This window comes from Zea mays, chromosome 10 (assembly GCF_902167145.1).
Source record: "Zea mays cultivar B73 chromosome 10, Zm-B73-REFERENCE-NAM-5.0, whole genome shotgun sequence".
In the NCBI taxonomy this organism is placed as follows: Eukaryota; Viridiplantae; Streptophyta; class Magnoliopsida; order Poales; family Poaceae; genus Zea; species Zea mays.
In genome coordinates this window covers 41245099-41265953 of record NC_050105.1, presented here as the reverse complement: position 1 = coordinate 41265953, position 20855 = coordinate 41245099, and the positions used below count along the sequence as shown (strand labels likewise).

Below are 20855 nucleotides of genomic sequence, written 5' to 3'. Positions count from 1 at the left end.
CTTCTCAACCTTAGCAATTAATTTTGCATTTTCATTTCTAAGGTTGGAGATAGTATCATGGCAAATGCTAAGCTCACTAGTCAATTTTTCACATTTTTCTATCTCCTGAGCATAAGCATTTTTAACCTTAACATGCTTCTTGTTTTACTAAATAAGGAAGTCCTCTTGGCTATCCAAGAGTTCATCCTTCTCATGAATAGCACTAATTAATTCATTCAATTTTTCCTTTTCTTGCATGTTTAGGTTGGCAAAAAGAGTGAGCAAGTCATCCTCATCATCACTAGAGCTAGCCTCATCACTAGATGTTGCATATTTAGTGGAAGCTCAAGATTTTACCTTCTTTTTGTCGTCCTTTGCCATGAGGCACTTGTGGCCGACATTGGGGAAGAGAAGGCCCTTGTTGATGGCGATGTTGGCGGTGTCCTCGTCGGAGGAGGAGTCGGTGGAGCTCTCATCGGAGTCCCATTCCCGACACACGTGGGCATCACCGCCCTTCTTCTTGTAGTATCTCTTCTTTTCCTTCCTCTTTCCCTTCTTGTCGCCACCCCTGTCACTATCACTAGACAATGGACATTTAGCAATAAAATGTTCGGGCTTACCACATTTGTAGCAAACTTTCTTAGAGCAGGGCTTGTAGTCTTTCCCCCTCCTTTGCTTGAGGATTTAGCGGAAGCTCTTGATGATGAGCGCCATCTCCTCGTTGTCGAGCTTGGAGGCGTCGATGGGGAGCCTACTTGACGTAGACTCTTCTTTCTTCTCCTCCGTCGCTTTGAATGCGACGGGTTGCACCTCGGGTGTGGAGGTGGTGCCTCGCTCGATGATTTGTTTGGAGCCTTTGATCATCAACTCAAAGCTCACAAACTTTCCTATAACCTCCTCGGGAGCCATTAGCTTATATCTAGGATCACCACAAATTAATTGAACTTGTGTAGGATTGTGACACCCTAGTGTCACCTAGGGTTTCTCTCAGTGCTAACCCAAGAATCAACATTTTATGTGAGCCAAATTAAGCATGAAGCATCAGATTAACTTAAGAAGAAAAGATCTACTAAGTGTATATCTAAAGAATCATGTTCCAAACAAATAAGATTTTTCAAAAAGGGAAAAGTGTTGAAACCCTAATACCAACCCTAATTAAGCTATTTAAGTAGAAATGAAGAAAAGGGGTAAAAGACCATGAAAAATATAAAATCATGGCTTAGGCCAAATATAAACATTGAAATATACTAAATAAGCTATAATAAAGATTATGGAAGTTTGGCCAAAATAGTTTAATAAAAACTCCAAGCAAGCTTCTCAAGTGAGGGTTCAATAGGGATTTCTGAAATTCTTAATTCTGAATTTCAGCCCTTGAGCCAAAGACCGAGAGTGTTCACCTTGATCCCTAGCTCAATTCCTAATGACCCCATTGACAAAATTGTGCCTAACTAACCCCTCTACCTCATGTCAGAAGATGGCATCGGGACGCATGCCTTGGACACGTCAAACCCTCAATCTTCTCTCTGTGCACGACAGTGAGACAAACCCGATTTCTCCCCTCTCTATCTCTTGATCCAGTTAGCAAAACCTGCAAGCCTCCACACACAAACGACAAAGGAATGTCAGAGGAAGAGATCTCTCAATGGGATCATGGCCATAATCTCAAAGATTTGGAGCTAATCCGTGCTTGAACTCGACCTCTCTCTGCGCTGCCTCGTGCTCGACGCCGTGCCAGGCGCCAGAGTGCGCACTGGCGTTCGCCCGCGCACGCCCCGAGCACTTGTTAGAGCCCCGCCCTCGGCCGTGCTCGCCTGTGCATATAAAGCCTCCTCGGGCGCGCCTCACCTCGCCCCGTGCTCACCTTCGCCGGCCAGACACCCCTCCTTAGCTCCGGCAAGCTCTCTTCCGCCCGCCATTGCCACCCGAACCACGACCACTGTGGCCAGCCCACTCTAGTCGCTTCCAAGTCGCGCCAGCCACTCGGTTAGCTTTGCCAATAGCTTGTGAAGCTTCCCAAGCTCTCGGACCCGGCAGAACTTCACTGGAGAACCAAGATCGTCCTCGCCGGACTTTGGCCGCCCGCCTACGCGCGTTGACCGAGCAATCCGGTGAGCCGTTCTTCAATTCCTCGCACACACACCTTCCTTGATCCCTGGTGAAGCTCTCTGACCCATTCGATTGATCAATTGTGCCCTAGATAGGCCGGACTCCTCGCCGCCGACGAGCTCCCCCGCCTGCGCACGTGGATCGGCCGACTCCGACCATCCCCGACGGCGACCCGCACATCGCCGTGACCCTCAGGACCTCCCCTACACCCTCGGTCACCTCACCGGAGCAGTCTCACCACCGGTAAGCCCCTCCGCCCTTTCCTCCACCGCGGGTACTGTTATTTTGGGGGAAGGACCTCGGGTTAGGTTTAGAGGAACCCCAGGGGGTTTTCTGAACTATTAGCGACACATTTGAATAGTAGCCCAAGGACTAGTATGTAAGAAAATTTGAAAACACCCATCAGGGACCCCGTTGCAAAGTCGTTTCCCATTTAATCATTTCTGTTTAATCTTTTTAATGAACAGAGAAATTAGGAAATTCATAACATAAGAAATACTTAACCAAAAATTGTCAAACCAATTTTGCTGGATTCTAAATATTATGGACTACCAATTAAAAATATTAAATCCCATGCTTTCTGTTTTAAATTCTAGAGTTTGGAATTAAATACAGAAACTGACCAAACCTTATTAAATTAAAGAAAATTAGTTATGATTCTGTACTGAACCTAAGAAAATTTGTAGATGTTTAAACCCCAATTAAACACTGTTTAAAAATAGTAAGAACCCCAGTATTGAAAAATTTAGTAGGGATATCTATTAAAAGCTATTTTTGCCCAAAACGTAGGAAAATCAGAAAGGTATTAGAAAATAATGAACAGTGAGTGCAATTATTTTTCCTAGCCTACTTATGTAACAGAGAACCTAGGAAAAATAAAGGGACCTCTAGTCCAGAACAGAATCAAGGTGGCATGTTTTATTTAGCATTATTCCAACCAGAAAAACAATTATTAGAATTATAAAAACAATTTCAAAACTTGTCATAAAAATCCAGTGGACTTGTAACCACTAGAACCCCACGACAAAAATAATAACCACCCCAGCCCATCATTTTAAGTAGGGTAAACAAATAAAACTTGATATTGGGTCCTATTTTAAATAAATCATGAGTAACCCAAAAATAATGCAATAATGGGCAAATAAAATTTTGCTAGATCAATAATGAGATAGGCCACTAGAGAAAAATGTAAACCCATTTGAAAGATGCAAAATAATACATATTGCCAATACTTCATGAAAAAGGCCATTTAATCCAAATAATTTCTACCACCCCTCCCTTAAGCAAAAAAGATGCCAAGCTTCAGAATGATTGCTCTTGCACAAAGAAGAAGCTAGGAAAAACCAGAAATCTGTTGTTTGATATTTTTCAAATATAGTGGTAGTAGAAGCACCCCTTTGACTAGAAACTTTAGAAAATCATAGTAAAATGACTAAAGGATGTTAGTGGCTAAAAGTTTGTACAAAGTCATGTTATAACATCTAAATGCCAGCAAAAATAAGTCTTAGAGGATAACCTACTGTTAAATGGTAGTTGTAGTTCAAAACACCCCTTCTGCCCTAATGTTTGATAATTTTATCCAGAGAGAACTATTCACTCTTGAAGCCCCAAATTTTAGGACAGAGAATTATACACGATTAAAAAACACTGTAATTTTTACAGAATTTTTGGAAATTTATTAAGGCAACTTGTAGTTCAAACCCACTCTAAAAATATAAAAGGAATAGAGGGAAAGAAATGAAAGATAAACCTCGCCCCAATAAGTTCAACTAGAAATCTTGACAATTCTCACTAAGGCTTTAAAAAGAATTCAGTGGAACACCAAAATGAACTTACCACTTAGTTTGACTGAGTGTGATCTAAATTACTATGTATACCACCAAAAATCTTTAGTAGCAAGATTAAACTCTATCTGATTTAAGTGGATCATTCACCATCAAAGTTTAATTGCTAAAGCACATATCATATCATGCATGTATCTTACTCATTGCATTCATTAGATTGTAATCTCGCTGACGGAGAGTACGTGCTCATACCCGAGCAAGGAACTGTCCAAGAGGAAGACCAGGAGCAAGCTCCCGAGGCTGCCATCAAGGATCTCCCCGCAGCCCCAGCTATTGAAGGCAAGCCCCGATTTATGCATAACCGTATTATTATATGCTACTTTACTACACTTAATGCTTGTAGGATTGTAATGTGCACTTAAGTGTAGGAGTTGCTCGAAACCTTTTTGAGATGGATACTAGTATGCTAGGTCGAGTAGCTGCTTTGCTAATCAGGATCTTGGTAGAAGTCGAGTGATTTTTCTAGCACTCGCGCGAGGTCAGGAATTGATTGTATTCATCTTGATAACGGGATCTATGTTAGTCAATGGACTTGGATCCAGGGAGGATGCCTTGTCCATGAGACGGGAAAAAGGAATTAAGGATTAATGTGTGGATACCTGAGTCAAGCTTTTGAACGTACTAAGCACATGTTGGGAAATATGGTAACCGGTAAACCTAGTACCTGAGTGAAGCCGGGCGTGGACTTTCTCCCTCACACGACCTGAGACTGGGTCTCCCATGCTAGCTATGGTGGGTACAAGTGCGGACACTGCACAGCGGCAGCCGGGGTCAGTGGAGCATTGTAGGCTAAGGCGGTGAGTCCTGGACGCGAACGGGGAATCGATGGGGACGGTTGACATGTGTGGGGTCGGAGTACCCTGACATGTAGTGTGTTTAGGTTTACCTTGCAAGGATAAAAACTCGATTCAAATCGTCTACTTCTCACAGCTAATGAGACTGCTTGACCCCTTGTACTACATTGAGTAAGAAGTGAAATGAGGTTACATGAGACAATTTGTTGATTGAACTAAAATGCTTGTTACCATGTATGCTTAGAAGGAGCAAACTTAGCTAAGATAATGATACTAGAATTTGAAAAGCTAAGAATTGATTTTAGAAACAGCTAGTGCTTTTGGCAAACCAAACCCCTCAGCCAAACAGCTGCATGGTCTAGAGATAGAGGAGTAGATTCCTCACACCGGGTAAGTCTAGCTGAGTATTAGTATACTCAGCCTTGCTTGTGGCATAATTTTTGAAGGTACGCTTCAGGATATGTTTGATGGTGTGACTTGGCCAACCACCCTGCCATCGGGTTGGACAGTGGAGTGGCATGCTGCTTCGGCAGGAGAGGAGCACGAGGAGTAGTGGCCTAGGCCTTGCCCATTTCCTCGCTATCGACGACATCGATTATCCGCTGCATCTTATTTTATGAACTTTTACCAACTACTTGAAAAACTCCGATCTATGTAATAATTTAGTACTTTAATTTGAGGTTTCCTGTTTCATTGTATTTCTTCTGTGACTCACCTTCGAGTGAGTATGTGGTATTTGATCCTGGTTAAGTGGCTTTATCAGACTAGATCTGAGGAACTGACGGGTTATTCCGATTTAAGTGTGTTACGGTCCCTGAGGCGTGACTTAGGCACTTAAGCTGTAACTAGGTGAATGCCCGTGCGTTGCAACGGAAACATATAATACTACAATAACTTATATACAAATGTGTGTTATATTGTTATAAGAAAAGGTTTCGTAATCCATTTGTGTTCCTAACCATACATAAATTTTGTTATTTTAATTTAGTTCAATGTAAATGATAACCAACTTTCATTAAACCATTTGTACACCTTAAGCCTCAAGACAACATCAACCGCAAGTTCAGTAAAGTACTCCTTATCTTGGGAAAGTATTTTTCAACTAAGAGTAGTCATAGAAATATTCATGAGATCAACTCTAAGCTTATCTGCAGAAGGAAAAGGATATTTTATCATGTATGGTTATCGTTGTTATTTGCCAAAACATCTCTTCCCCTTTAGTCAGATCCTAGCTCTACTCCTGCACATATGATCACTCGAGTGCGCTGGCAATATTCACAAACTAAGGTAGTGTTTTGGTTCAATTAAGATAAAACAATGACAGATCACTCCGTCCAAATGATTTTAGAGAACCAAATGATTCGGCATTTAAACGTAATTTTCCTTTTGAGTCATTTTATCCTATATTGAATCAATCTAAACAATAATAAATTAGAAACAGAGTGACTCAGTCCTATTATACTCTAGAACCAAACACTACCTCAGGGTTTTTTAGAGCACCTACAGAGGTACTCCATAAACTAATTTTTTTAGAGCTACTCTATTGGATTTTGGAACACAGTTTCGGTGGAGTGAAGGCCAACGAAAAAAAGGAATGAAGATGCAGCAGCTGTAGTTCAGTAGCCACAAATGACCCCCAAATGCATCTCGTGTTCAGCAACAAACAATTTCCAAGCCACTTACCTTGCAAAACAGTTTCTATAATTTTACACTGTATTCTGTTGTCAGGCTATTCTCCTGCTGCCTCTTTTAATATACAGGTACAAGGAATTACAATGCGTGCTCCAACGAAGTTTTTTTTTGTGTGTGTTTTTCTTAAGGGGGGTCCTTTTTCTCTCTCTCCTTGGTGTCTTACCTAAGAGATGTTAGTACAGCATCACTTGGAGCAGACCCGGATGAGGCTGCGTGTACTGGAGGCCTTCATCTTGGAGGAACTGCTCCACAACGAGAGGCAACCTCGCAGTGCGAGAGCCCCTAGTGTGGTGGCCTGTTCCAACGCAAACCATGACTTGCATCCTCTTCCCTACTGCCCTCGCTGTGCTCTTCAAGGCAGTGAGCTCACCCTTCAGGATGTGGATTGCTTCGTTCACATGCAAGCCATGTAAATCAATCAGGCGGTCACCCCCACGTTGCGAAGAAACAAGATTCCTGCACATAAGAAAACGATAGGTAGGAAACTAAATTAGACTTCAAAAAATATATTACACTATCTCCATCCTTAAATAACTGTCTTTCTCCCTTCCGAAAACTCAAACATATTTCAACTTTGACCAAATATATAAAAAATAGTAATATCTACAATGCATAATTAGTATCATTAGATAGATCTTTGGATATGTCTTCATAATAAACTTATTTAGAGAGAGATGTAAATGTTAATAATATTTTATATGAACCTAGTCAAACTTAAAAAAAATTTGACCAATTAACAAGGGACAGATGGAGTAAGCTGCAACAACCAAAAGTCAACATGTAAAAACAGCAATCAGACCTTTGCCGGTAAATAGCTTCTCTAGCTTTCTCATGAGCTGCTTTCATTTGCACATTGTATGTCTGCCCCTTCATGCTCAATTCCTTCGCAACAGCCTTGTTGCCAACCAAGTAAGCCTGTCTAGCCTGTCAAGGGTTTCCTTATGTGAAAACCTTAGCAATTCGTAAGATACCGAACTTTAAAAAAAGTATGTTGCAGATAGTGATCTCTATTCATGAAAAAAATTGAATCTTACTCGAACAAGCAAAATAAATTGCAAGTGTAGGCTTCAGTAACCATATGCGATATTGCTTACCTGCTCAAAACACGCATTTCGAACCCTAGCAAAATCACGGGCTTCTTTCCTTGATTCTGAGTACATACTTGCTGGTGGATTGCATATACAGAGATAAATTAATCAGCAGATAATTGAAGCATAGTAAAGGACCTCAAAAGGTAGCATAATTCTCTCTGATTTCTAGCCATTCACGATTTTCACTAAATGAAGGGGGAAAAAGCAAGAGCAATCCTCATCCAAACATGAAACATAGAGGAGGGAACTGTGCAATAGGGACCAGGAAGACTTCAGAGTATCAGATGAGTATTACCCACTGCATCTCTGGTCTGAAGCCATGGAGCAACTCTTGCACTGCTGATGCTTTGAAACTTGTTCCCAGATGATTGTTTAGTGCCAGAACTGTACTGTTTGGGTACAGAAAGAGCTGAAACACCATTACCATATTCAGGACCTTTTTTAAACTTCCACTGGCCAGAATTCTGTGACGCAAATTTGCAAACAGCTGAAACAAAATGACCAGCTCCAGTAGGCATTTCGGATGAGCCGCGCACATTGAACATGCCAAGTACATCCACATTACCCTTATTGAAACCATTTTGGTCCTCGACTGTTGGAAGTGCAGGGAAATCCCCAGTGCTAAAGATCGGTGTGCTCTGGGCCAGATTCACTGTGTGATTGGGTGTAGCATCAACTTGCATCTAAAAAATCGGGAAAAACGTAATTACGGAATATGGATAGTGCCAAAATGTTCTTGATGTACACCAAGCATTTTGAAATCGAATTGCAATTGAAGATGTGAGGATTCAAATTGTATTTTCATGTAGCATTACTGCTTTAGTAAAGAGTACTCGTAAACAGCAGGGTAACGATGTTGTGCAACCAGTCCATGGCATGCTTCATGAGCTCCACAAAAAATCTTACGCTAGTATATGGTTCTTGTCTAACAGGTGGCAACAAGTAACATTTTGATTGACATGGTGGATGATGTATTCTGTTGCGCATCACAATAAAATCTTGCTCTGTTTAACATGGGAAAAATGAGAAGCCTCAAGCTCTAAACAAGAAATTGTCATGTTCAGCAGACCACACAAACATGTGAGGCCTAGCTGTCCTGAGCCTCTCTATTTTGAGACATTTGCTGTAAGTAAATGATGGTATATGTAAAGGGCAGGCAGAAGCAACTCAATGAATAGCATGTCATAACAGCTAATGGTTGTTCTTTAAAAGTAAAAACAGATTACTATTTTTCTTCTGCTTAGTTGACAGCAGCGGCTGGTGTTTCCCGTTTCACACATTTATCTCCTGCACACCCTTGGAGCCAAAAGAGGTCTCCTACTCTCCCATTTGAGGCTCAGCTCACTGCAACATGCGGCAAAAGATGGCAACATCCTTTGCAAGACAATTAATTAAAAAAATCAATTTGTTGTTTTAGTTACAACAGAGCAAAATCGCCAAATCGGACTTTCAATTTATGTTTTGTCAAGCATAGGCTTCAAGAATTTCATGTGAATTAGTATTGCAAAGAGTATGATTCCTAACATATAGTGTTCCAATATAGTCAGATCGAGGTTGTGTGTAAATTAAGAAGTGACTTTGAGCTTTTCGATATGGAAGACATGGTTGACAATCCTCCGGTGTGTGGCCCAGAGAATAGAGCTTCTACTTCCCAACACTGGTTATCGTAGCAGATGAACTGCCGCATTAGCCCCGCCATGTCTAGGTTATGTACTACTGATGAAAGTCTTTACATTCCATGGTTAACTAATGTGCTGTGTGGATTGTGAATTATAAGTGGAAATATGTATAGTTATGGAGCACTGAACTACAATATAGAACAACTAAACCAACAATGAGCTTATAATTACCAGAAATGTTTAGGTAGGGCTTAACAAAACACTTCTGCTCATCAACATATGTCACATAGAATTGGCAAATGAGCAAGGTAGAAAACCGAACCAATATTATGCCAACCAAATTGAAGAAGAAAAGAAAAACAACAGTCCATGCATAAGCAGTTCACTTAGTAATGACATACCTAGATATCTGTTGTAGTCCACTATATGAGGCTTTGATGAATGATAGTCTTCTGCCAGCTCACAGAAATGTTAGCAATGTCATATGCAACTGGGTTGAACTTGAATACTCGTAATCCTGTGACATAAAAAAAGACACTGTTCTGAAAGGTTGGTACGAAGCAAAAACTCTAAATAGAAAGCATATATCTTCACATAGTAGTAGTCTCCAAAACTTAGAAAAACTCTAAATAGTAGTAGTCTCCAAAAACTCTAAATAGAAAACACCAACATAGTAGTAGTAGTCTCCAGAACTCTAAATAGAAAGCTTGAGCGACGGACTGCCATCACCAACAGCTAAAACCGCAGTCCACCCACTCAGCTGTCAGCAGCCACCGTCCCTGCTTAGCTCCGACCGATCCTCCAGACGCTGAGACCGCATCCATCCACGATCACCGCCTGCCGCGCCTCCACTGTCGACGCCAGCAGCGAAGCTTCAGTCATAGGCGAAGGACGCCTTCTGCCGCCTGCGGGCCTTGCCGTCGGAGCACTGGGAGCTCCGGCCGCCGCTCTTCTTGCGCCGTCTGTCGGCTGCCGCGGGCCCGCCGAACATGGTGATGCTGTCGATGCCCCTCGACAGCGACGAGAGGAAGGCGCGGTCGTGCTCGCCGCCGCCCCGCCCGCCGCCGCCGTCCCCACCGCGCATCCTCCCCTGCTGCTTCATCAGCCCCTGCTCCCGCTCCAGCTCCGTCAGCCGCACCTGCATCCCCGAGATCTCCAGCTTCAGCTCCCGGATCTCAACATCAGGGATCCGCAGCCATGGATGGAAGGGCGCAGAGGGAGCGTATGGGAAGAATCGTGGCGCGCAGGGATCCGCGGCCATGGATGGAAGGGCGCAGAGGGAGCGCGACTGCCATGGATGGAAGGGGGCGACGTGATTTGCGGGCATGGAAGGGCATGGTCGCGTGATTTGTGGGCGCGGCGGCTGTCCTCGGCTGGCCGCGAGGACGACGGCGGGGGTGGTGGGCGCAGGGAGGGGAATCGCGGGCGGAGGAATCGGGATGGAGGAGAGGAATCGCGCGATGGCAGAACCGTGCGTCTGTGGACGCCTACACTGAAGACATAAGGAGTAGTAAAGATAATTCGGGTGGTTCTGCCACAAGGATTAAGAAAAATGAGTGATCTTAGAATAACTTTGACCATTTCATGGTCATCCCATTTTGTGCTCCCGAGGTTGCGCACTTGATTCACAAAGGTCTTGATCTGGTTGTACATGGCTTGTGGCTCCTCCCCTTGGTTGAGCATGAATCGACCGAGCTCCCCCTCGATCGTTTTCCGCTTGGTGATCTTGGTCACCTCATCTCCTTCGTGCGTAGTCTTGAGCACGTCCCAAATCTCTTTGGCACTCTTCAACCCTTGCACCTTATTATACTCCTCTCAACTTAGAGAGGCGAGGAGTATAGTAGTGGCTTTGGAGTTGAAGTGCCAGATTTGGTCGACCTCCTCCGAATCATAGTCCTTGTCCCCTTCCTTTGGTACCTGCGCTCCATACTCAACAATATCCCAAATGCTTTTGTGGAGTGAGGTTAGGTGATGCCTCATTTTATCACTCCACATAGAATAATCTTCACCGTCAAAAACCGGTGGTTTGCCTAATGGGACAGAAAGTAATGGAGTACATTTGGAAATGCGAGGATAGTGGAGGGGCATCTTACTATACTTCTTGCGCTCATGGTGCTTAGAAGTGGCGGATGCCGATTCTTAGCCGGAAGTGGAGGGCGACGAAGAGTCGGTCTCGTAGTAGACCACTTTCTTTATCTTCTTCTTGTCACCTCTCCATTGTGTCTTGATGGAGGAAGAGGATTCCTCCTTGTGCTTGTGGCCGGACTCCCTTGAGTGGGTTCTTCCCGAGCTTGCGGACTTGTCGCCGCCGGTCCCAATCTCCCTCTTGGCGGATGCTCCCGACATCACTTCGAGTGGTTAGACTCTAATGAAGTACCGGGCTTTGATACCAATTGAAAGTCTCCTAGAGGGGGGTGAATAGGCAAATCTGAAATTTATAAACTTTAAGCACAACTACAAGTCAGGTTAGCGTTAGAAATATAAGTGAGTCCAAAAGAGAGGGTGAAAACAAATCACAAGCAAATAAAGTGGATGACACAGTGATTTGTTTTACCGAGGTTCGGTTCTTGCAAACCTACTCCCCGTTGAGGTGGTCACAAAGACCGGGTCTTTTTCAACCCTTTCCCTCTCTAAAACGGTCACCTAGACCGAGTGAGCTTTTCTCCTTAATCAACGGGTCACTTAGACCCCTTACAAGGACCACCACAACTTGGTGTCGCTTGCTTGATTACAAGTTGCTTGAGAACAAGAATAGAGGAAGAAGAAAAGCGATCCAAGCGACAAGAACTCAAATGAGCACAAATGTCTCTCTCTCACAAGCCACTAAGTCTTTGGAATGAGTTTTGGACTTGGAGAGGATTTGATCTCTTGATTTGTGTCATGGAGTGAAGTCTAGAGCTCTTGTATTGAATGCAATGGCTGAAAACTTGGATTCCTTGAACTGTGGTGGTTGGGGTATTTATAGCCCCAACCACAAAAATGGCCGTTGGGGAGGCTGTCTGTCAATGGGCGCACCGGACAGTCCGGTGCGCCACCGGACACTGTCTGGTGCGCCAGCCATGTCACCCAACCGTTTGGGTTCGACCATTGGAGCTCTGACAGCTGGGACCACCGGATAGTCCGGTGGTGCACCGGACAGTCACTATTCATTATCTGGTGCGCCTTCTAGCGCTGCTGTGACTCTGCGCGCGTTGTCCGCGCACTGTTCACGTTCACTATTCACTTTTGCAGACGACCGTTGGTGCAGTAGCCGTTGCTCCGCATGGCACACCAGACAGTCTGATGCTATACCGGGTAGTCTGGTGAATTATAGCGGAGTGGCTTTCCAGAAACCCGAAGCTGAGCAGTTTAGAGTTGATCTCCCTGGTGCACCGGTCGGACAGTCCGGTGCGCCAGACCAGGGCAGCCTTCGGTTTCTTTTGCTCCTTTCCTTTTGAACCCTATCTTGGACTTTTTATTGGTTTGTGTTGAACCTTTTGCACCTGTAGAACTTATAATCTAGAGAAAACTAGTTAGTCTAATTATTTTTGTTGGGCAATTCAACAACCAAAATCATTTAGGAAAAGGTTTGACCCTATTTCCCTTTCAGATACTTGTGCCACACATTCTTTCGTTTCTACATCATGGGTAGAAGCACATAACATCCCCATAGAACCAATGATTCAACCTTTAAGAGTTAATTCAGTTGGGGAAAAGTTCAGTCCGATAGGATGTGTCCGAATCTAAGGATTGAAATAAGGGGGATAGACTTCCCCGCTAACCTAGTAACGATGGTTACTCAAGGGTTAGATGTCATCCTAGGGATGAATTAGCTATACAGAAACAAAGCCACCATCAGTTGTGATAAGAGTACAGTCAGATTGGTGTCCCCATCCGGAAAGGAAGTAGTAACTAAACTGTACTTGCCTGAACTAGAAGGAGGAGCCTGTCACTATTTGTTGGTAGATGACAAGGAGTCCAAGCAAATTCATATTAGAATTGTGTCAGAATTCCCCGATGTATTTCCCGAGGAGTTACCAAGCATGCCACTCGAAAGGAAAGTTGAGTTCGCCATAGAGCTTATCCTAGGCACCGCCCCTATTTCCAAGAAAGCCTATCGAGTGTCCGGACCAGAATTGGTGGAACTCAAGAAGTAGATTGATGAGTTGTTAGAGAACGACTACATCATACCAAGTACCTCACCTTCGGTAGCCCCAGTGTTATTTGTGGAGAAGAAGGATGGTACAAAGAGGATATGCAATGATTACAGATCCTTGAATGACGTCACTATTAAGAATAAGTACCCCCTGCCCCGAATTGAAGATCTATTTGATCAGTTGAGAGGAGCCAGTGTGTTCTCAAAGATAGATCTAAGGTCAGGATACCATCAACTCAGAATCCGACCTTCGGATATACCGAAGACAACATTTATCACCTTGTATGGACTATATGAGTTCACACTCATGTCATTCAGTTTGACGAATGCGCCAGCTTACTTCATGTACTTGATGAACAGTGTGTTCATGGACTATCTCAACAAGTACGTAGTGGTGTTCATCAATGATATCCTTGTATATTCCCAGAATGAACAAGAGCATGAGGAGCATTTGAGGAAAGTGCTTCAAAGGCAACAAGATTGTTAGTTATATGCCAAGCTTAGCAAGTGCGAGTTCTGGATCAGTGAAGTCCTGTTCTTGGGTCATATTATAAACAAAGATAGACTAGATGTGGATCCAAAGAAAGTAGCAGCGATTCTAGACTGGAAAGCACCAAAAGATGTCCGAGGAATCAAGAGTTTCATTGGAATGGTCGGTTTTCTATCGATGTTTCATCGAGGGTTTCTCCAAGATTGCTAGGCCAATGACAGCCTGGCTGGTAAAGAAGGTTGAGTTCAAGTGGTCCCCAGCGTGCCAAGAGTCCTTTGAGACGTTGAAGAAGAAGTTGATAATAGTGCCGGTATTGATTCTGCCAGATGTTCACAAGCCATTCTCAGTATATTGTGATGCTTTGTACACCATACTAGGATGTGTATTGATGTAGGAAGGGAAAGTAGTGGCATAACCGTCCCGCAAGTTGAAGATTCATGAGAAGAATTACAATACTCATGATTTGGAGTTAGCAGCAGTGGTTCATGCACTGAAGACCTAGAGACACTATTTGTATGGGCAGAAGTGTGATATCTACATGGACCACAAGAGTCTCAAGTACATATTCACTCAGTCAGAATTGAACATGAGACAACGAAGATGGCTAGAGTTGGTCAAGTATTACGAGCTAGAGATACATTATCACCCAGGCAAAGCAAATGTGGTTGCATATGCTTTGAGCAGAAAGAGTCAAGTCAATATGTTGGCCGCTCACCCGTTGTTGTACGAGCTAGCAAAGGAATTCGATAGGATGAGTCTCGGATTTCTGAACAACACTCAAGGAGTGATAGTCGAGCTAGAACCAACTCTAGAGCTAGATATCAGGAAGGGTCAGAAAGACGATGAGAAGATCAACGAGATCCGGTAGCTGATCATAGAAGGGAAAGGTCCAGATTTCCGTGAAGATGCAGAAGAAGTGGTGTGGTTCAAGGATAGACTATCTGTTCCCGATATCAAATTGATCCGGGAATTGATTCTCAAGGAAGCCCATGAGACAGCATATTCTATACACCCTGGTAGCGAGAAGATATACCAAGACCTGAAGAAAAGATTCTGGTGGTATGGTATGAAAAGAGAGATATCAGAGTATGTCGCCGGATGCGATAGTTGTTAGAGAATCAAGGTAGAACATTGGAGGCCCGTAGGATTGTTGCAGCCATTGCAGATTCCTTAGTGAAAATGGGATGAGATTCTGATGGACTTTATAGCTGGTGTGCCCCGCACTCGTGCTGGTTATGACTCCATGTGAGTAGTAGTGGACCGTTTAACAAAGGTGGCCCATTTTATACTAGTCAAGACCACATATAACAGTGCAATGTTGGCAGAACTGTATATTTCTCGGATTTTATGCTTGCATGGCGTCCCAAAGAAGATAGTATTTGACAGAGGCACCTAGTTCACTTCTCATTTTTTGCAGCAGTTGCATGAAGCGTTGGGCACATTTGAAGTTCAGTTCAGCTTATCACCCGCAGACAGATGGTCAGACGGAGAGAACCAACTAGATTCTTGAAGACATGTTGAGAGCTTGTGCATTGCAAGACAAGTTAGGTTGGGACAAGAGGCTACCATATGCAGAATTCTCCTACAAAAACAACTATCAGGCCAGTCTGAAGATGTCACCATTCCAGGCACTTTATGGGAGGAGTTGCAGAACTTCGTTGCATTGGGACCAACCCGGCGAAAGGCAGGTGTTCGGTCTAGATATTCGGCTTGAGGCTAAAGAGAACATCAGAATGGTTCGAGAGAATCTAAAGATATTGCAGTCCAGACAGCGAAGCTATGCTGACACCCGAAGAAGAGAAATGAGTTTTGAAGTGGGAGATTATGTCTACTTGAAAGTGTCACCCATCGGAGGAATCAAAAGGTTCGGAGTCAAAGGCAAGCTGGCACCTTGATACATTGGACAGTACCAGATTCAAGCAAGACGCAGAGAAGTGGCATACCAACTTAGCTTACTAGAAAGTCTGTCAACCGTCCACTATGTGTTCCATGTGTCTCAACTAAAGAAATGCTTGAGAGTGCCAGAAGAGCAGTTGGCAACAGAGGACCTTGAAGTTCAAGAAGATCTGACATATATTTGAGAAGCCAACTCAGATTCTGGTGATAGCAGACCGGTTCACTCGAAGGAGCACCATCAGGATGTGCAAGTCAAATGAGGCCATCACTCAGAAGAAGAATTAACCTGTGAAAGGGAAAATGATTTGAAAGCCTAGTACCCTGAACTCTTTGCTAGCCAACCCTGAATCTCGAGGGCGAGATTCTTTTTAAGGGGGATAGGTCTGTATCACCCTGAATTTGGGGGTATAAAATTTCTTTCTAAATATCTACCAAATTCAGATGTTACTCTTGTATCTCTCTCTAGTCTCTCTCTCTCTTTCTTTTAGCTAGAATTGAGTTAATTAGGAGATGGATTAATTATTTATTTTGTCAAAACAATATCAGTCATGAAATGTTGCATCATGCTGAGCTTAAAATATTCTTTGAATTGTTGCACATGTTTGAATTTGAATCATGGTTTGAATTTGAATTGAAAACCCTGGGGAAAATAAAATAGAAAAGCCATTAGAAATTCCAGAGAAAAAGAAAAAAGCCAAATCGGCCGAGCCAGCCCAGCTTGGCCCACCTAGGCCTCACGCGCGCCCGCGCGTCTGCTTTCCCCCTGACAGGCGACCCCCGCCTGTCAGCCCACCCAGCGCGTGCCCTCTCTCCCCTTCCCTCTCTCGCTGCCTAGTGGGGCCAGCCTGTCGGTGCCAAACTCATCCACACGCGTGTGCTTTCTCTCGCTTTCCCGTGGGCCCCACTCGTCAGCTTGTCCGCCCGTTCGGCCGTTCGCTTCCACTGGCACGTGGGTCCCACCGGTCAGAACCGTCTCCCCCGTCCGAACCGCCCACACCCCGCCATGGACGCGCTCACGTCGCGTGTTTCTCGTCCACCTCTACACGCACCCAACCTACTTTTAGTGCCCGCACCCCACTCACTCACTCCGCTTGCTCAGTTGTGCCCCCAGCCGAATACTCTCGCTCCCTCTCTCGCTCTGCGCGCGCTCACGGAGTTTCGCCGCCGCTCGCCGTGGTCTCGCGACCGTTCTACTGTCGCCGTCGAGTCCTCACCGCGCCCGTTGCCTCGGTGAGTTCCTCCTCGTCGTCAGCAACTTGGGACACCCCTCGGTCCGCCCCTAACCTGTGACAGAACCTCTAAAATTATTAGGCCCATCTACAGTTGTCCTTGTCCATCGGACCTTAGACAACCCTGTAGGTGCACCTAATCACTTGACAAGTTCGGTATCTGTATTCTTTACCTTGCCCAAGAGCGTTTCACCCGTCGCGCAGATATTACAACACATCCGAGGAACAAGAATGCAGAAGCAGTTACAACAACTTACTTTATATTAAATATAAAAAGAGTAGTATTATTACAGACCAGTAAATATAAGAGTGCTGGAGTAATATTATTACAACCCTTGGAGGCAAAAACCCCTCATGATTAACAGTGAAAAGTTTTTAAAGGAGGGCACTTCCTCCCGAGGCTTCAGTCTTGGTTTTCTTCCTTAGGCACCACCTTGGAACAAAAGCAACAAAAATTTGCTGCTTCCTCACCTACAACAACATGGGTTCGAAAACCCTGAGTACGGAGTGTACTTTCGCAAGTCTTACCCGTCAAAATAAAAGACTCTCAAGGATATGCTGGCCTTTGGGAATCAAGGTATGGCTTATCAGGAATCAAAGACTCTGTTTGCAGAAATGCTTACTAGTAGTGGATCCTTAAAAATCCAGTTTTATTAGCAAATTAAGTCATTACCTGAGTTCTAGAGTTCTTTCTACCCTAGTTCAAGTACTTGACCTATACTAGCCAATTTCTTATCAACCCTTCTTGTTCACTGGGATGTTACGTGTAGGGCAGTGACCAAGTCTTCATGTCCGAGAAGTAACGGCGATCCGAATCGATTAATACTCAGCTGAGGATCTCCAATCACACGACATATGTAGCACTTAACCCTTGCATATGTCAACTCGCCGCTAGGGTTCTTAAGACCAGATCAGGTTCACGCCAACCGAGAGCACAGATACACCACCGTCCAGCCTCTGGCCACGGAGGGTACACGCTACTCTCGCCATCTCTCCACTACCATTATGTGTTACCTTATTCTGGTATTAGTGTGCCCAAGGCAAAGCTTACCCATGATGAGGCATGTGACCAGTTAAAAGGTCCTCGATCATCAAGCCTACATCGAGACGGTCCTTAATCGACTCAGACGGAGACACTACACCGAGACTCTCTTCTTGTGCAAGTCAACCGCACGGTCTCAGCTTTATTATTCTCAACCCAAAGTTTGGTACCTGACAGAGGTACATCTTTACCGATGTTGAACCCATCAATGCCATGATGGATCCACCATCAAGTTTTATTTTGAAAACATCCCACCCACTTGAAGCATCATCTTTTGTCAAAACAAAACATTTTGTTTTTCTAGAGCAAGGCTAAGCATAAGAAAAACCTTTTTTGTAAAACAGGGGATCAAGGAAAGGTAATCCAATTCTCAAGGAAGGAAATGCAGCAACTTGTTTAGCACACAACTCCTATCACCTAATGCATCAAGCAAGTGAGAAAGATTTTAAAATAGCAAGGAGGTGGCAAATGCACCGGGGCTTACCTTGTTTTATAGGTGAATCAGGCTCTACTCCACAGATGTCAAAATAAAAGTAGTTCCTGGCCTGAGGTTCTTCAGGTGGTGGTGTTGTAGCTCTTGCTTCTTCAACTTCTACTTCTTCTTTGTTTTCTATATATAACCATATATAATCATGAATGCTCATGTAATGCTTATGCAAATGCAGAGATAATAAAAGTACATTATCTAATGTCTTGAATACAATTTTCCTTCACGGATTTCCAGGAAACTAGGGTTTTTGGAGTCAGTAGTGAAGTTCATAGGGCAGGCATCACTAGAAGACTAGGGTTTTGAGGTTTAAACATTAAACATTATCCAAATCATACCAAACTTTACCCAAGGCTCCTAAATAATATCTAAAGCTTTTCTAAAAAGTTTAGTGATTTTTGGAGTTATTAAACAATTTCTAAAATTCTAGGAGTATAAGTTTTGGCTATTATAAATACTCTATAATTCCCTATTTGGACTAAAATTCATGAAACTATTTTTATTAAATACTATAGAAAATTAGGAACCTAGCAAAATTGGTCTTGCATTTTTATACTATTTTGTAGAAATTCTCTAATCCTGATAGAAAAAGAAAAATTGGGAACAATGTTGGGCTGAATTCAGCCCAACCGGCCTGCAGAAGGGGGAAAGCACGCGCGCGCCTGCGCCCGCTGTGCCGACTTTACGAAAAGGCCCCCGATGTTTTAAATAACTTGGAAAGCGTTCCTGGAACTATTCCTAGAGTCACTGACATCTTACAAAAATACCCTTCTAGTTCTATTTTTTCTCCAAATAGATCCAAAACTACGGCGTGCTCACCGTCGACGACTTTGTTGCTCGGACCGGCCATGATTGGCGGTGGCTGCCCACATTAATTACTGGGCAAGCATTACGGACATGAGACAACCTTAGAACGAGCTTAGAATGAATGGTTATGGACCTGGCTTAGTCAGTCCACGGTGGCGGGGAATACCGAACACAAGTTCGTGTGTTCCGGGTGATTGAGTGTGGCCAAGCAAGGAGGGTGGAGCCGATGAGTATCACGAGCGTATATAGGTGCTGAATCATGATTAAAACGAGCAGGAGCAGACCTGGGAGTAGCTGGCCACTGAGCGCGAAGGATTTTCGCTCGCCGGTGATAGAAAAGGGGGAAACGGTGCCGCGACGGGTCCGGGCGGAATTAGGAGGTGAGGTTGGGTCTACACGGTCGCAAAGGACTATGGTTTCACCGTGCACTACCAATTTTGGGAGAGGTGGAGAGGATTCCGCGAATTTGCGCTTCAACCGAGTTCACTAGTGAAGATGTGAAGATCTCGCCGTGGGTGGCGGGGCTATTTAAAGGCGCGGTGGTCCGGCTAACGATCCATGGCCACGGATTACACTATTCGTGGATGGTTACCACGTAAAGAAGGGACACAGTGAGGGACGAGCAAGCATGGATGACATGGCGGCGGAAATAACCGAGCCACGGTGGCCGCCGGTGAATTATCTCCGACTAGGCTCTGGCTAGGTCCGCGAGAGCGCAACACGTCCAAAGCTACCTCCCCGCGAATATCCACGGCGTGCCAGGCACAAATCACGGTGATCGACGCGAATCCGGGCACGCAGATCGTCGGCGGCGAGGGGGACTGAACCCAGGGATATTTCAGTGCACTGTACCATTAGAAGCTTCATCAGTTGTTCTGACCGAGCTTGTTTGGGGCGAATTTTCTCCAAATTTCATGTCGTGACTAGATCAATACTCTGCATCAAAGTTGTAGCTTATCAATCCAACTTTAACTTTGTCACAGGGACTTTTGCTAAACCTCCATTAAACCGAGCTCCACATGGTCCCAAAGTTGATCCTACAAACTGTCACTACAGGAAAGCACTTAATTCCCGTCGGTTGTCAGCCGCCAGGCGTCCCTTGTCGGGGATAAGTTTATCCCCGTCGGCGGCTGACGGGAATAATTAATTCTCATCGGCTAGTTAGTGGCCGACGGGAATTAAGGCTAACTCTCGTCGGTTTTGCTAGCCGATGGGTGTCATTTATTAATTCCCGTCGGTTCCCCAGGCCGACCGGAGTTATTAATTAATTCCCGTCGGCCCTACGTGGCCGACGAGAATTAACTGGGCCGACGAGCGTTATTAATTAATTCCTGTCGGTTCGACCATAGCCGACGGGAATTAACTGGGCCGACGAGAATTACCCTATACTGCTACAAAAACTGCACTAAATTAGGTCACTATTTCTGCATACAAAACATATATCACACATAACATAAATCACAGATAACAGCCACATTACAAACACATGCATTTAGAGATACGACATCCACAAACACATGCATTTAGACATAAACACATGCATTTATAATTAAAACATCCACCAACGAGTACGACATAGTATTGAAACATAACATCCACCAACGAGTACGACATTTCAAACATAAGTTCAAGTGTTTAGAGATA

The 20855-nt window shown here is 44.2% G+C and overlaps 1 protein-coding gene and 1 pseudogene across 1 annotated transcript; both read right to left on the bottom strand.

Moving 5' to 3' along the window:
• Positions 1-6588: 6588 nt before the first annotated feature.
• On the bottom strand, positions 6589-9205 carry LOC103641040 (polyadenylate-binding protein-interacting protein 7). Its single transcript, XM_020545339.1, has 5 exons — positions 9155-9205; positions 7802-8189; positions 7510-7580; positions 7215-7339; positions 6589-6871 (listed from the first exon to the last, which is right to left on the bottom strand). The coding sequence occupies exons 1-5, from the start codon at positions 9203-9205 to the stop codon at positions 6589-6591; spliced, it is 918 nt and encodes a 305-aa protein (XP_020400928.1).
• Positions 9206-9884: 679 nt separating this feature from the next.
• Positions 9885-10269, bottom strand: LOC103641039 (putative BTB/POZ domain-containing protein At3g08660; annotated as a pseudogene).
• Between the last annotated feature and the right edge of the window lie 10586 nt (positions 10270-20855).